The sequence below is a fragment of the Protomyctophum bolini genome (assembly GCF_963924005.1).
Source record: "Protomyctophum bolini genome assembly, chromosome: 22".
In the NCBI taxonomy this organism is placed as follows: domain Eukaryota; kingdom Metazoa; phylum Chordata; class Actinopteri; order Myctophiformes; family Myctophidae; genus Protomyctophum; species Protomyctophum bolini.
Window position 1 is genome coordinate 6,184,542 of NC_137883.1, and position 17,796 is coordinate 6,202,337.

Consider the following 17,796-nt stretch of genomic DNA (forward strand, 5'->3'; position numbering starts at 1 on the left):
GGCTAATAAAGTTTTCAATCAATCAATCAATCAATCAATCAATCAATATTAGGATTTCCGTTAATAAAGGGAATACAGTACTTCTACTTCTATTAATCCCAAAAACACTTGTTTTCTATCAATTACTAACTCACCCCATGAAGCCTTGAGTAGTACATCTAAAACCCTGTAGGCGGCAGTAACGCAGACATATCTGGTTGTCCTCCTCCATAAAAAAAAGGAGAGAATATAATATAAGATGATGCGGACGTATGCGCATGCGCCGGCAGGAGGAGCCAGGAAGTGGCAGACACACCAGCAAAACAAAACGGCTACAAATCCGAAGGATAAGTAACTCTGTGTAGAAAACCTATGGAGGAGACAAATCATATCAACTTTGATCGAAGATAAGAGGAAAGTAAAGTGCGACGGATTGGATATACCTGGTAATTAATTTCATCAAAGGCCTTGAACGGGTTGGTTTCCTATTTGTTTTGTTATAAACTGTTCCAAACCTATACCTGGCTAATAACGATAACTCGCCGAAAAAGGCAGAGCTACAAGCTCACAACGCATGGCAAAGAGACGCGTTGCGAACTTGTAGATCGCTGCTAGAGAAACAGACAGTGTCTCGTAGAACGCCCTACCAACAGTCATTAAGACATGTGAATCCCATGACTCCTTCAAAACCCCTCCCAAAGGGCACTATATAAGTCTGAATGCCCCCCACCCCATTTACCCCTCATTGTATATATTTTTTCCCTTTTTACCTGATCTATGATGATTTCCTGAGTATATTTGTACGTCTCTAATTGTTAATGAATGAAACATGGTGTATTGTAAACAAGTGTAATACTTTATGTCGTCGTCGTCCACAGTTAACAGGTTTTGTATTGAGTTGTGCTTGAAATGTACTGTAATTCTCCAATCTGTTAATACATTCATCGATCAATCAAATTCATCAATCAATCAATCCTAGTCGTCACTGTCCTCCTACTATACTGCCACATTCTAGCCCCTCTCGGAACCCTCCGAAAGCTTTTATGATTGGACCTAGCTTTGCGTAGGGTTCCTGGACATTACAAAATGTTCTAATGCGATTGTTGGAACGCCGATATAAACAAACTCTTCGTTTAGTCGGTCTGCGCGGTATAACTACGTTGTTTCCTGTTATGGTTTCCGAATGTGCGAACTATAAGTACCTGACATACCTCTGAGAATATCTCCTGTGTCGCGGAAGCCGTTAAGTATTTTTAATCCATGTTTGATTAAAAATGTCGCTTTGATTTCTTCTTGTTTATTTACCGTTTATTGTACCGCCTCCCGATGTGCGGTTGGCTTGTGCCGGCTACGTATATCGCCACTAGCTAGCCAGATAGGCGGTACAATGAGGTGTCAATAAACAAGGTAGGAAGAAGCGACATTTTTAATCAAACATAGATTAAAAATACTTAACGGCTTCCGCGACACAGGAGATATTCTCAGAGGTATGTCAGGTACTTATAGTTCGCACATTCGGAAACCATAACAGGAAAAAACTTAGAAAAACCGCGCAGAATCTTTTCTCCTTACGTGTTTACATTGTATTTATGTGTGCGTAGTACTGCGTACCTGGTGGCAGCCCAGCGTGAACCAGGACCCAATGGGTAAAGTCATCAAAGTGTCAGAAACTTTACTACATTTGGGTTCTGCTTGTGGGGCTATGCCACATTCATGAGTTGTATTAAAGTCACAACTTGAATAAATGCACAACAAAGTGCATTTATTCAAAGTTAAGAAGCCCCATAAGAGTCCAGCTGAAAGACTGACGTTATGTATCTTTCAGGACCTTTCGCTGCTTCGTCTCAACCATTACTCAATGGCTCTGGTCTCAGACCCCGCGGTGGATATTTTGACATTCCGTTATTTTTTTTTATGTTGACACTACTGTTGGAGCAGCCAAAAAACTAAACAGGTTCATCTCGATGTTCTGGGCATCTTTGTGATGTTAGTGTTATGTCAAGTCCGCCTACAGGAAATACGTAAGCTGAGACCATGAGACCCGTTTCTGAATTCGTCTATAGACAGCTGTGTGTGTGGCTGTGTCCCTGGGTCTCTCCCTGTGTCCCTGGCTGTGTCCGAGCACGGAAATAGCTGTACAGTACAGTACAGTACAGTACAGTACAGTACAGTACAGTACAGTACAGTACAGTACAGTACAGTACAGTACAGTACAGCACCATTCACTTCAGGCGGGTCAGAGTTTTTTAAATAAATGTAGAATCTATGATTTTCAACACCAACTTTGACAGCCCATAGGCTACAGTACATCCAAAGAGAAAAGTCCTATGACTGATTGTATTAAAGGACTTTAAACTCGCCAACATTGCAGCTGTACGGAAAGCTTGACCTAACCTCCCACGGGTCAGCACACCTAAACCTAACCTTAACCGATGACTAGTCTAAACTAAGTATGCACCCCCTGTAAGCAGCCTCCTGCATTATGTGCCATTTCGAACCAGGTGGTACGGGGTGCATACTTAGTTTAGACTAGTCATTGGTTCGACATGGGTTAAGGTTCGGTTTAGGTGTGCTGACCCGTGGGAGGTTGGGTGCAGTACTTTGACATTTTTTGGTTTAGACTAGTCATTGGTTACCTAACCTTAACCCATGTCTAACCAATGACTAGTCTAAACTAAGTATGCACCCCGGGAGGTTAGGGTTAGGGTGAGGGTTTGAGATAGGTTGTAGTTGTAGGACTAATGACTAGTCTAAACCAAATACTGTCTAAAACCAAGTACGCAGGGCCGTTGGACGATTTCCCACACGCGCTTCCAAACTCTGACACTTATAAAGATACTCATAACATGTCTACGGTGATTACGGAGAGACTGAGAGAGACAGTACGAGTACAGCACAGTACAGTACACAATGCATGCATTACAAGTACAGTACGATACAGTATAAAAAAGGCTTCTAAATCGTTAAAAAAAATCTAAAAAAAAACATGTTTCTATGTCAGTGGTGCTCAACCTTTTTCATGTCTATTGGGCCACGGACCCCCATCTCAAAATATGTAGTTCCAGCGACCCCCCCCCCAGAAGCCAATATTTTAGTTAAAAAGGTTCGCTCTGAAATATATTTGCGCCACATTTTCACGACTTTTCAAAAACAAGCTTGTAGACTATGTACACCATATATCACCAATATTATTCCTTGTTGTACACGCTTTGAACTTGCTGAATGAACGTGACTCTGCTTCTTATTTAATACCTCTCTCTTTGTATGCAGCTCCTGTTACAGAATGATGCCTACGAGAGGTAATGTGTCGGGCGCAGCCCTGTCCAACAATAAGGTCAAGTATTCACGGCTGGCTGCTGACGACGATGGTTACATAGATTTACAGGTGAGAGATTAATTGACCCGGGAGGAATGGAATGTTGGTACTATTTGCTATTCTATTCTAGTAGATGTGTATTTGCTGAGATTGGTCAGTCGCCCAGTGGAGCTTTATCCGTAATTCTGCACACGCTTCTATTTTATTTTCAGGTTGGTTGATCGCGCGCGCACGCAATACAATACAAGCTAGCTGAGCTTGTATAGAGAGACTTGCCAAGAGGCAAGTCAGATTTATTGTTTTGGATCGGATGTGGGGGGGGGGGGGGGGGGGGGTAGTGCATTTTTCATCAATAATGTAATGCTACTTTTGAGCAACAACTCAAGGCGCAGTACATCTAAGCGTCCCTCAGGACTATCCAGCATGCTATAATAGCACACTACCACACCAGTTCAGATTCTATTATAATACTAAAGGAATTCAGTCCTCTGACAGCAATGTATTGGCTTATTGATATTGTTTGTTGTATGGTATAACTCAAACCAAGGTCAATGTGAATTAGCTGAAGGGAACAGAATGAGGCCCGGCCCCGGCCTACAATATAAATCACCAAGGTCAGCGGAGGACTCCACTTTCTCATTTAGTCTGCAGATTAAGTCCTGATTTATACTTAGTTGTGCGCTGTCGAGTCTCGTGACGGAAATAGCCCGAACTGGAAGCTCACGTCGCGTCGCACTGCGCCGCGTTGCAAGCTTCCAGATTGTCTATTTTCAGTGCAGCAAGACGTGATGTACAACTAAGTATAACTCGGGTGTAACAAAAGGGACGGTTACAGTGCAATGGTCTTGTACTGTACAGTTTGTCCCACAAAATACAAGCTCATTTTTCCTGAGTCTAGATAAGGGGCAAATCACCCCCTCAACAAAGGAATAGCTTCGCTGTGACGCTATCTATGGATTGTTTCTTCCATATGGAACCTGCCAAGAGATACTCAGGGTTTCTCTTCTGTGATGCATCAGTGATAGTAAAGTTGAGTTTGTTCAGATCATGACTTCTTCGTCCCAATAATTGTATATTAAATCATTCAGAATATAGTTTATGACGGGGCACGGCAGTGCTGTCGCCTCACAGCTAAAAATGTCCCGAGTTCAATTCCTGCTGGGGACGCTGTGGGCACGGGTTCCAAAGGGCCTTTCTGTGTGGAGTTGGCATGTTCTCCCCGTGTGCCCTTTTTTCCTGAAAAAGCTATGTTTCACAACACCAAAAGGGGTTAATTGTGTGCCAGTGACACATACAGTAGATATGAGGGTTTTTTTTGGTGCACTGCACGATCTGCAACCAAGTATAAATCATGCATAAGCATCCCTACATAGTAAGCCAAAGCTGTGTGAACTGCATACAATGAATGCGACGCCTTCACTTGTCGTCTCCTGGTTAAAGACTTTTCTGTTGAAAATGCGTCTATTTTGTTGAGCAACACTTGTTATAAGGGTCGTTGCAATGGCATTTAAATTAGCTTTTAAGTGTATGCCGTGACAGAACAACTTATGTTCCCGCTCTCCTTGAATGCGTCCACGAAAGAGATTTATGACATCTGATGATGGTGCAGTTCTCAAGCGCTCCAGCTGTGTTTTTGCACAATTCCACTCCACAGAATGGGGCCATTTGTATGTAATTCCTTTCAATTGAAGGGGAGGAGGGTGATTCATAGTAGATGGGGTTGTGTTTTCCTTAATACTTAAGTTCATTGACCGGTTAGTGGTTACCGGTATTCCCCAAGGGTCTATAGTACTAGGCAGTAGAGGAGACTGAACAAACAGTCAAAAAAGGACATGCACATCAATACCTATAGGCTGGGTGCTGGATAAAAATGAAGTCATATAAAAAAATGAAACAATCAGCACACCAATTCAGGCTCCCAAGTACTATCTTTACTTTAATTCGGTAACGTTTCGGGCCGCACCCTTCCTCAGACCTTCAAGGAATGAGTAGACAATACACGTGTGTATATATAGTGTGTGATGTACCACACCTGTGGCCCATCAACCATCAGTCCCAATCGCTGTCACCGATCAGGTGACATTGACACAAGTGATATGTACAAAGACTCTGTACATATCACTTGTACAATCAATCACATTTTGAGCTTGTGGATATGCCTGTTCTATTATGTCATGCCCAGTATAGGGATACTAGGTTTCATGTGGTTAAAACGAAACAGTTTTAACCTATATATTTCCCATTGTCTCCACAACTCATGGCACTCCGGTTCGGTTACACACATTTTGCACTCAAATGACCATACACATATATGTTCATGTATATTATGCATTCTTGTCAATAAAACCATCAATCCGTTCATTTTAAGAGATGTTATACATAGTGTATATTGTTACATTCTTTCAATAAATACTGATGACGTTGTTTTGTATGTTTCCTGATCCTCTGTGCAGTTCAAGAAAAGTCCGCCCAAAGTTCCATACAAGGCTATCGCCCTGGCCACTTTTCTCTTTGTGATCGGCTCCTTACTGATCATCATTGGAGCCCTTCTTCTGGCTGGATCCATAAAGGTTGAAGTAAGTGTTTTGTGTATTAAACGTATTACCTATTACACCTAATATAATTCATCACATCATATAAATCATCATATATTTGCTCTATTCGTCGAAGAGCTGTGTAGTATCATGATACAATCTTTTAACAGTGTCTCTCTGCAGGAATTTAGTCTGTGTGTTTGTCTCTGCGTGTCCTGTTTGTCCGGAGATAATCTTGTAAACCACTTTACCTTATCTGCAAAATGTGTGAGTAGTAAGCACATGGTTACATGCACCTAAAGGGATCAAATTAATATACAATACTGCCATCTGGTGGCAAGATTCATCCGTTTTAATAATTTGTTTTAACTCAGAGCCTCAGTAATGCTTTCTTCTGCACAACCATTACGTAGTGTTGTACTGTCTAGGAGGTTCTATTCAAAATATATACAATAATGATAAAATATTGATTGTAATGTAAAGAGAGAGAGTTAGATTTTGGATCTTGTCATAGCCGGGTACGATAGCGTGTCATTTAGCAGCAGTTTTGAAAATGTGCAGGTAATGTGCAGATACAATCGCTAATCAATAGCAGTGCTCAATCAAAATGTGTAGGTTTAGTGTACGTCACTAATCAATGCATGTTCTGCAATGTCCGCTATATGTACTGCATGTGAGATCTGTACTGTATGTTGTTGGTAGACCTCGATTAATCATTATAATTTAGTTGATTGTTGAGTGTCCCTGCAACTACCTGGAGCAATCCCTTATAGTCCGGCTGCCGGGGGTGTGGAGTGGGACATTTGGTGTATAGTTTTGTGAGGCCTAACATATTGACTATATACCTACATTCATGAATCCACTTGCTGACCGTCTGTCGGTATTGAGCAATTTGTTTTATAGGGGTTTATATGTCACCATACGTACCATTAACATCCTGTATAAGGCAAAAATGACAACATTTCAGTATGTTTTAGTATAATGTGACGTGTCAAACTAAGGCGTTTTCATGATTCTGAATCCATTCCAAGCATTAGTGGCTGTTTTAGAATGCTTGGAATGAATTCACAATCATGAAAACCCCCTAGTTTGACATTGCCACATGCTACATAAAGCATAATGAAAATGTGAAAATCTTGATTTATATAGGATATTAATGGTATGGTCACATATATCCCTCTAAAATAATTGCTTAATACCGACAGCCGGTCAGCAAGTGGATTCAAGAATGTATACATATTAGACAATATTTTAGGCCAATAAAAGGAAAAAAAAACAAAGAAACCTGTAGGCTGCTGATATGAGCCTCACATTTTGGCAATAAAATGATTATGCTCAAGTTCCTGGTTTGGTTATGCATGGTTTCTGAAAGTAAACGGATACATTGTTTTTTTTGTTAGTACGTATACGGTGCTGTGTCTACCAGATGGCGATGCTTGATGACGGTGTCTGTGAAGCATTTCAACAGCGATGTCTTTTTCATTTTTGTCTTTGCAGCATAAAGACCGTACCATCCCTGTCCTCATCATAGGGGTCCTCGTATTCCTTCCTGGATTCTACCATCTGAGAATAGCCTACTATGCTTCCAAGGGTTACAGGGGTTATTCTTACGACGACATCCCCGATTTTGACGACTGACGATGTCGGATCAAAGGACTATAGCAGACTGTAGTTGTTTAACCTGACGAGCCGGTAATTGGGAAAGAGAGTGTTTCCACCATAGTGTTGGGGGGTTTCCCCCCGGCGCACCGTGCATTTACACGTATACTGTATACGCAGAGCCTGGCTCTTTCTCTCCGCTCAGTCTGTTTGCTGCTTGCTTTCCATTTCACCGTTTTCAGATAACGAAAACAGTATATTAAAACATATTGCCTATTACACGTAATATAATTCGTGACATCATATAAATCGTCATAATATTTGCTCTATTCATCAAAGAGTTGTGTCTTTTGGTGTTCGCATCATGTCATGCTTTAGCTATTGAAAAACAGCAGATCTACAAGCTCATACGAGCTATTTCTACGTAGAAAATAACGACTGACATAGAAACATAGCACGTTGAGGTTCAATCTTGAACGGTGGCTCATGTCAGCAGGCAGGAGAAGAAATACAGACACCAGATGTCCATCTCTGGCCGCTTGTCTGTATAAACGATATATACATTTTAGGCGTGACTGATAGGCTGACATCCAGGGAACTTCGCTTGTCATTTGCATAAAGTTGGGCCAATCCAACCTATTCCCCCCCCCCCCCCCCCCCCCCTCGACTTCTCCACGCCTCTGCCAAATTGCCCAATCCCATGATCCTTTGCATGGGAACGCCGTGTGCGAAGAAAGACTCGGTGTACTCCGTGTACGTGTAAATGCACCATTTAGCCTGCTGTTTTACATTGACTTTGCACTGGAATGAGAAACTGCGTTACAAATTGACTATACTTCTTTGTCATTTTCTTAATGCTGTGTAATGTGTACACTGTACAACAATTGTCATGCAATGGTACTCTTTTCTTTGACTTGCCAAAAAAGAAAACAAAAAATTAAGTTATTATGACAGTGTTTGCTTTCACATACCAAGTGTTTTTGATTCATTGCAGATTTACAAATCATTTTTTTACAGATAAAGGGTGGGCTGACCTGCTGAATTTAGGATAATATTCGGAGAATGTATGGTTGCATTATTATTGCTCCAAGTTAATATATGAAGGTTTACTTATTGTAGTGTAGACTACAGTAGTAGTACAACAAGTGCTCTGCACGGTAGCATTGAATGTGTGTCTCTATAAAATAGACACCGTTTTCTAATCATTATCTTTGCAGTTTGCAATCTGTTATCCAAAGATTTGTTACTTGAACTACAAAGTATATTTCTGAATGAAGTGTCTTTATTTCAGAGTTTTCTGCGTATTGCTGTTCAAGGATATTCCTTCATTTTCTTTTTAAATAAAATGTTTAAAACCTCATTTCATTTCGAAAACCTTTTTATTCATTCAATAATTGGAATGAAATACGAATCTGAACTAGAGACTATTTTGTGAAGGAATCTCAGTATCACACCAGCTGTGATACCAAACCAAACAATGTAACATGCAATGGGACAGGTCCAACACCACACCACCACCCAGAGATTAAAATAGTGTGCATTTTGCATCCCAAAAGGCAGTTTATAGTTAAGGGACGCAATAAAAACGACCTCTGCATCCACGTGATGCACTACTCTACTACTGTACTGTTATTAATTCTAGTTTATTTTTGCTTTAGTTATAATAATAATTTCTTCTTGCATCTGCATCCGGGACTCATTACATTCAAAACCTATTTACATCACTGACCACCAACGTTGAATTGGCCGTTTTTATTTTGTTTCAAAATGTAAAAAGAGCAAATGTATGTATTGTTAGAACTGTACATGAGAGTTAAAAATGCATACATTATCAGACCTGAATTTACCCTTCAATTTGTTTATCCCCAAACTTTCTAGCTACCACTGGTTTTGTAATAATATGTAGCAATATTTGGCCTTGCAGGTAATAAAGAAAATGTATTTTATTTATCAACACTACAATGTAGAACTACTCTGTTACAACTAAAAGTCTGGAATTCAAAATGTAAAAGGTATTGGCATCAAAAAGTGCAAAGAAAGTAGAAAAAAGTACTCCCTATGCAGAATGTCCCCTTTCAAGCTCACAATTCGTCTCTTTCGATCGGCCATTATATTAATGTACTGTATGTTTTGTGATAATAAGTTAACTAACTAAAGTTTTCATATCAATGTAGAGGAGTGAAAGATATTATTAGCCTCTGAGATGTAGTGGAGTAGAAGTATTGGAAATTGGAAATATTCACGTAAAGTACAAATACCCCAAAGTTGTACTTAAGTACAGTACAAAGTACGTAGGCTACTTTCCACCACTGTTTCTTCTCAGGGGCCCACGGTTAGTCGGTTTAGGTTACCAATGGTTCATGAGAGATACAGTACGTTTGGTGAAATGGGTGAAATGTATTGTGTACGTAGGCCTGTTCAATAGGCCTAATTCTCACATGATCATCAGTTGTTGTTGGTGTTACAGTTGACATACAGAGAGTTTAGCTGGAATATTTACTCATTTGATACAAGGGATGTACAACACAACACTAGGAACGGTTAACGTTGTGAATGCAGGCTGACTGTGGCATTATTGGCATGAATGATCAGATTAGCAAAAATAAATAACAATTGAAAACTGCTCCATGTATCCAGAACATAAGTAACATCCGTCATCACTCTATAACATGCTGTAGTATTAAGTCACATCTGTGAGGATTTCACTACTCTGACCCCCTCTTGTGGCTACACAATGTATTGTCCAATACATTGTGAGGAATACTGAAGTGAATATATTCACACAGCCTGGAGAGGGGGGGGGGGAAGCATTTGATTTGATTTAGGAAGAAATTTAGATTTTAGAGTCACCTTATGGAAGTAAACATGAGATAAAAATTCTGCATATATCTTCATTTGAGCCTTGTGTGTGTGTGTGTGTGTGTGTGTGTGTGTGTGTGTGTGTGCGCGCGCGCGATGGAATGGAGGAGGGAGGTGATTGGTCGTAGAGAGGTGAGACGGAGGAGGAGGGGTTGGTGACTGGTGAGCGTGAGACAGAGGGCATCAACTCCCACCGGACTGGACCACAACACCACGAATACTTTTCCACAGTGAAAAACACCTGTTGTTACTACAGTTGACTGTGGGGAAAGTTTTGACCTGTTTCGGAGTATCACAAGGGCCAACCTTTTTTGTAGGTTGCGTACCAAGCCAATGACACGGTTAGTTGCCACAGAACAAGCCGTTTAGAGACTTTCAAACAACGTGGAAGTATCGTTGGACGACAAGAGGAAAACAACGAGAATGGCTTCTAAAAGGAGAGTCCTCTAGCCGATCCTTCCCAAGTGACTCAGGTAGGCATGCATACATATGATGGAGGATGAGTAATACACGGAATTGTTTTAACTTCATAGCCTATACGTGACCGCTGACACACTTTTACAGCCTTTACATTGACTCTTGAGCCTTTATAGTTGCGGGGTTCAACAAGTATTATCTGTGTTTACACAGTGTTGCAATTACCTTACTTTGAAACGACAATACGACGACTATTCAGCGCTTAATAGCTCATGTGGTCAATTCATATTACACGTAAAACAGTACATGTTCTCTGTTTGTGAGAGTTAAAGGTCTTCTTGTGTTTGTATAGCCATGCCATTTTATGTTCATTGTACCTACTCAGCATTTACTATGGGCAGTATAACAGCCAACTATAGGTCTTTCATTTATTATTAATGTTTAACTATATCCCAGGGTCATTCCGAGTTATCGCTTTAATTTAGAGTTTTGTGGGGTTGCTGGGCGGTGAATGATATCTGCCCTTTTCTCGGTGATGATGCCCATTAGACGGCCTTCATTACTTTACAAGACAAACTGTTTAAGTATAGTGTTACTGTAGTGACCTGTAGACTATAGCCATTAGGCCTGCCCTTAGGGCCCTATACTATGCCTCTAAAACCTATAACCAGACGTCTTAATGTATGTTCCTATATAGCCTAGGGCTAGACGTTTAAACAGCTATAACTAAAGTTTCAGGATACTATCCAAATGAAAGATGTACATCTGATTTTGGTTGATTATTAACCTGAAGCTCATTGTTGAATTTATCTCCACTAGCCCAGAAGTTAGTCAAACTTATTCATTTCAGGGAACCAATTAATTCCGTTTGCTGACACTTTTCACTCTTTAGCCTGGCCTCAGGAACCACTGGGGGGTCCCCAGACACTACCTTGAGTGAGAACCACTACTGCACTATAGCCTAAGCCTACCTGCCTTCAAATAGAGCTGCCTTTTATTTACACTATATGGTTCAAACAACTGGCAGAGTTTGAAGAGATCAAAGTCACCCATGTGACATGTGCACTGCACTATTCGGATAGAAAAGTGGTCAAGAATAGAGATTCCATATTAACTTGGTGAGCATTAGCTTAAATTATGCCCACCGTACACCTCTGTAAGCATGAAAGCCAAAATGTCTTTTTAGGCTATTTGAACTCATTTCCAACGTATTCAAATTCAAATTCATTATTATTCTTATTATGTTAGTCAGTCTAGCCTAGGTCAAAGAGTATTTACAAAGAACTGGCACTATTTCAACTTATTTGATGCAGTAAAGTAAGTGTACAGATGCAAAAATAAATACTATTTTGTGCAAACATGAAGTGTAGTCATATTTCAGCAAACTACAGCATGGCTGGCTCCGGCTGGAAGAATAGTTATCTTCTTCCCAGTATATATACCTGCCTTTAACACCAGCTGTTGCTACACATTGATTGCAGATTAGTATAAAATATTTGCTATATCATTTTTTGTAAGTGGTTAAAGCAATGGATGTGGAATGATCGCTGCCACTTGAGTTGCCACGGTTTGTCAGAATATGTTGTACAGTGTACTCTTTCCTGTGGATGTGTAATCTTTGGACGGGGGCAAACAGCTGTATACACCTTTTTTATGGAGTAATTGAACGTTTATTTTAAGCAAAGTCAAAGTCATACGATTTGTCACACACAGTGAAATTTGTTCTTCGCATTTGACCCATCTCTTGGAGCGGTGAGCTGCAGCCGTGCCGCGCTCGGGAATCATTTGAATAGTAGATTTGACCCCCCCAATCCAACCCTTTGATGCTGAGTGCCAAGCAGGGACGCATTGGGTTTTTGGGTCCCATTTTTACAGTCTTTGGTATGACCCGGCCGGGGATCGAACCCCGACCTCCCAGTTTCAGGGCGGACACTAGTCTAACCACAAGGCCACTGTCTGATACAGTACATGAGCACATGAGCAAGCTGTCCTTTTCATAGCATATGTACAATCATATCAAAGCATATCATTCAGGAAAATACATTGAGGATGAAGACTGTGGAGTTCCCTTTAGTTGTTATGGAATGTTGTGAAAATCCTTGGAGTAGCCTATAGAATATGACATGCGCTCAAGATCATGGACATGATATGCGTTTATTGTAATGTAATCTTAATTATTATTATTAGTTAAGTGATAACATTAAGCTTAGCCGAGCACTTTGAGGGATTGGAGAAGTCAATGACCCACTTCCTGAAGCCAATGACCTCAGTAAGCGCTGCTTTTCTAGCACGCAAAGCATTACGTCAGGCATTCAAATCAGATGTTAAGCAACAACAAACAAAACAGACAACATATTTTATACCCCCCACTAACACGGTAACGCTACCGACACTAACTAATGTCCGTGTAACAGCCAGGTGAAAACAAGTTTTTCTATAAATGGTTATAAAGTTATGGGAGAGCTAGCTTTACTGCTAAACTGCTCTCTGCACAGTTATAAATCAGTTTCCACCAGTGGTGGAAAATTACTTTCCACCACTGACAAATACACAGGTTGTTGTCATTGAACCTGTCGTTCTGTCATTCTGTTTCACGACAATGGCGGTTTTATGGTCTTATTTATCACAAACCTCAAAATCCGATAAAACACTGTTGTAAGGAGATGTATAGAGTAGCTGCAGTCTGCAGGAGCGTACAGCAGTTGTGATTATCTGTGATTATTTGCCATAATCATATTGAAAAAATTAGAAAAATTAAGGAAAGTTTATGCATGCACCACATACTATGTAAACTCTTAATTTCCATTTTCCAGCCATACAGTTGCAAAAAAAAAAAACACATTTTGTTTTGGAAAATAATTTGGGGACCCCCCAAAATAATTTGGAGACCCCCGCCCCCGAGGGGTCGCGACCCACAGGTTGAGAACCCCTTGCTCCTAGTCCTATGACGTGCTGTGAGCTTGTAGATGTGGCTATTTTTCCGGGTACGCGACACAATGCTCAACCAAGTATCTAATATTATCACAGGCTCTCTATACTAGGAGAGTTTAGTGCAGCGAATGTGTTTGCTGTCTGTGTTCATAGGCAGATCGTCTGTGTTGGTGCCAGGAAGTATCCGAGCGAGACCAACCATGCCTGTAGGGACAGGCGTTACCATGGTTAGAGAGTTCCACCTGTAACGAGCACACTACGGCGGCAGAGCCTTTGACTCTGGTCCACATTTAATGATAAAGAAATAAGAAATGGCTGTCTCTCCCAAGTAGCTCATAGTTTAACACGGTATTTTTTCTATTTCTCTCGCCCATTTCCTCCCAAAATCCTCTTCTCTTCACATGGCAGGCACAACACACATAATTAACGCACATGCATTTGTAAAATGTGCTTCTACACGCACGCACCCACCCACCCACCCACTCACACACACACACACACACACACACACACACACACACACAATGTATTGTATGCTTCTGCACAACACACTTAACACATGCATTTGTAAAATATGCTTCTACACGCACGCACGCACGCACGCACCCACCCACCCACCCACTCACGCGCACGCACACACACACACACACACACACACACACACACACACACACACACACACACACACACACACACACACACACACACACACACGGGGTATTGTATGCTTCTGCACAACACACTTAACACATGCATTTGTCTATTCTTCTGCACATACACACATGTATTGTATGCTTTATTGCTTTCGGCATCATGTTTCTAGTGTGTAATTCTCCTCTCTTCTGTCATACACTGACTGTATGGTGCAACCAACGGCCAATTATTCCAAAACCCAAAACAAAGAACAAAACCAAAAAAAAAAGAAAATAAATAAATGGAAAGCCCATTAGTCTGACGTAATCTCGCATTGTGAGACGATCAGGGGGACGATGTCCGCCTACTGATGCCTCCGGGGACTTCTAAAATGCAAGGATGTTTGCTAGAACAGCGGCGAGCTGCTAACAAACCTATATGTACGCCCACTGCTTTGGAAAGTAATCATGTCTCTCCCAATATGACGCGCCGTCCAAAAGACTTGGGGGGGGGGTTAGTTCTGCAATGCAGTGTTTCCTTTTTTTACTTCATGCTTCTTTCCACACAGTTTTTTTATTATTTTTTTCAATGGGAAGCTGGGAGACTTTCACCAATCTCTAGGCTATAGCCCATTCAGGCCTGACGTCGAAATAAATAAAAAGTCTCCTGAATGAACATATTATATTCAAAGATTTGTGCCACATTTTTACGATTTTTCAAAAAATAGCAGACCTACAAGCTTGTAGCGCTATGGGCTAGACTTGTAAATCTAAAATTCATGGTCCCCTCAGAATACGGGCCACTTTCTTAGAGCATAGCTGCCTGACTGATATATATATATATATATATATATATATCGACCGGCTGACTTTATTGGTCAAGATCGGCCTATCACGGATGGCCTATATCAATATCACATGTTTTCCGATTTGTGCTTGGGATAATTAGGTGTGTGTGTGTGTGTGTGTGTGTGTGTCTGTGTGACTGTGTGTGTGCGTGCGCATGTGCACTTGCGTTCGTGTTTCTTTTGTTATTTTTCAGAGATAAGTTAACTTTTTTAGTGCACTGAATTTTGTAAATCTGTAAATTGTCCAGCCTCCATGAAATATGTTGTCTGTCTCTCTGTCTGTAGTACCTAGACAGACAGTCTGTGTGCACGTGCGTGTGTGTGTGTGTGTGTGTGTGAGACTGCGTATGCGCATGCGTGCATACGTGTGGGCTCGCCCTGCACACATCATATTATGCATACATACCATACGTCTGTAAGTAATGCATACACAGTCCACCCTTTCATCCTCGGCTACACTGGACATGTTAAAGATGCAGGCTCGCTTTCATCCTCACCCACATTGTCCGGATAAGAGGAAATGGCAGACTTGAGTTCTTCAAACATTGCCGCGGCTTCATCTTTTTTGGCTGACTCATATACTCACTCGGCGACTGATGCCAAATTCAACTGAAATGTGTTTACAGCAGCAGACTTGCAGTATATACAGTTATTACAGTAGCTCTATACCGGCACTTCCTGCAATGACACTGGGAGTGCACAACAAAGGGTTGGACATCTGTTGATATTAGAAAGGGTTCGGCCCGCCTCACCACCACCACCACCACCACCGCCGCCGCTGCAGTGGGTATATTCTGACTTTCACTTTGATTTTCTGCAAATCTGCTGTTTACTGAGGCGTGGGGGCGAGTGGAGTGTGTGTATAGGAACAGATTGGGGCAGCGTCTGACAACCTATGTAATTGTGTTTCCTCTCTGGTTCAGACTTTGCCCTGGTAGCCGTGAAATGAAAAGAGCCCATAAAAGCTTTATGATTAGGAGGTGAACAGATATGGCCTGTTTTGCAACTGCGCCCCAGGCCGTGCTGCACGTGCTCTCTAACCCTTTCAGGCCGGACGTCAAAAATAAATAATATAAACGTCTTTTAAATCATCAATCACTTTTCTGAAATACCTATGTTTCTATGTCAGTGGTTGCTCATATTTCACGTCAAGGGACCCCAGAAATTATATGTAATTGGCCGCCGACCCCCCCCCATCTGAAAATGTGTTGTTCCAGGGTCCTCCTCCAGAAGCAAAGATTTGAGTTGAAACGTTCACTCTAGCAGACCTACAAGCTCGTAGCGCGGCACTCGGTGCCGCGCTATGAGCTTGTAGATCTGCTATTCTTCAATAGCTAAAGTATTAACGCCAAAGGGGTTCCGTTCAGAATGGGCTAACGACATGGAGGCCATTCAGGAGGTTGTAGGGACCACAAATAATGTGACTATAGGGCCGCAACTATCGATCATTTACTCTAGCTATTTATTCTTTCGAATGCTTTTTTTCAATCATTCGAATAATCGTGAAGCGTGGTTTTGTTTTATCTATGTTTGCTAAGTTTTTTTGGTTAATTGACTAATTTGATTAGTGATGATTAATTAACCACTTAAAAACCTGTTATATATTATGCTGGGGTTTCGTGCAAAAAATGATCTACAGACTCGCAACACGCAACAAATCTTGTAGAATGTAGAATACCTTCTTTATATTTTTAAAACAAAGCAATACGGCCTCTTCAAAGTTGATATTGTGACCTTATATATTTGTCAGATACTTGCATGAGAGGGGGAGAGAGTTTGAGGGTCCAATGCAGTTAGAGCTGGTTTAGTAAGAAGCACTTTTCATTGGTTCAATATGTTTTAACCAACACATCGACTTAATTCTCTGTATTCAGACCGCAGCCATCTTGCCAGCAAGGTGATACCTAGGTGACACTTCCCATAGAGAGCCCATTCATCCAAACAGAAAAGTCCTCTCTAATTATATTAAACACTGTCAAAATCACCAACATTGCAGCTGTAGGGAAAGCTTGAATTATCCTCTTTCAATCTGTAAAGTTTTTGTTTATTACAAATCTACCGTAGACATTTTATGAGCTAAGCTTCCTGTCAAGAAATTCCTTGCAGATGATTATTTTCTAAGTATCCGAGTATGGAAGCGCTCGTTATCAGTAAAGCAACCTCCTGCTGCCTCCTGCATTATGTGCACATTCAAACACAGGTGGTACGCGTGGGCCGTTGAGTGATAGTCAACGAGCGCTTCCAAAAATCATCTGCAAGGAATTAGCTCATAAAATGTCTACGGTGGGTTTTTATGAAACAAACACTTTACAGATTGAAAGAGGATAATTCAAGCTTTCCCTACAGCTGCAATGTTGGTGTTTTTAATGTTGTTTAATGTAATTAGAGAGGACTTTTCTGTTTGGATGAATGGACTGTCTATGGGAAGTGTCACCTAGGTATCGCCTTGCTGGCAAGATGGCTGTGGTCTGAATGAAGAGAATAGCGTTGATTTATGAAAAGGAAACCTGACAAATGGAGTTAGCTGGTTTCTGCGACGATGTGTACAATATCTAATGGATGAAATTGACTTTAATAAGAGTAGTAGGTAGGTCACAATTAGCCTAATAATGTCAGTGTAAATTCAACTCCCAAGAGTAACACGTGGTTACATTACATAACACTGTAGGCTTTCTATACCG

General features: G+C 41.0%; 2 protein-coding genes across 3 annotated transcripts in view; both read left to right on the forward strand.

The window, feature by feature from the left end:
* The first annotated feature begins 274 nt into the window (after positions 1-274).
* tmem230a (transmembrane protein 230a) lies at positions 275-8,783 on the forward strand. 2 transcript variants are annotated; one of them, XM_080755852.1, is made up of 4 exons: positions 275-455; positions 3,250-3,364; positions 5,749-5,871; positions 7,327-8,783. In XM_080755852.1, exons 2-4 carry the CDS (start codon positions 3,263-3,265, stop codon positions 7,465-7,467), a joined length of 366 nt encoding a protein of 121 aa, XP_080611978.1. In that variant the 5' UTR covers positions 275-455; positions 3,250-3,262; the 3' UTR covers positions 7,468-8,783. The 2 variants fall into 2 exon arrangements, with proteins under 2 accessions (XP_080611978.1, XP_080611977.1); XM_080755851.1 differs by having other exon boundaries at positions 275-425.
* Positions 8,784-10,564: 1,781 nt separating this feature from the next.
* The window catches only part of igsf9a (immunoglobulin superfamily, member 9a), a 66,239-nt gene continuing 59,007 nt past the window's right edge, over positions 10,565-17,796 (forward strand). Inside the window, exon 1 of the mRNA XM_080755505.1 lies at positions 10,565-10,760. The gene's annotated coding sequence lies outside the window, so the exon portion shown is untranslated. The remainder of the gene's footprint in view (positions 10,761-17,796) is intronic.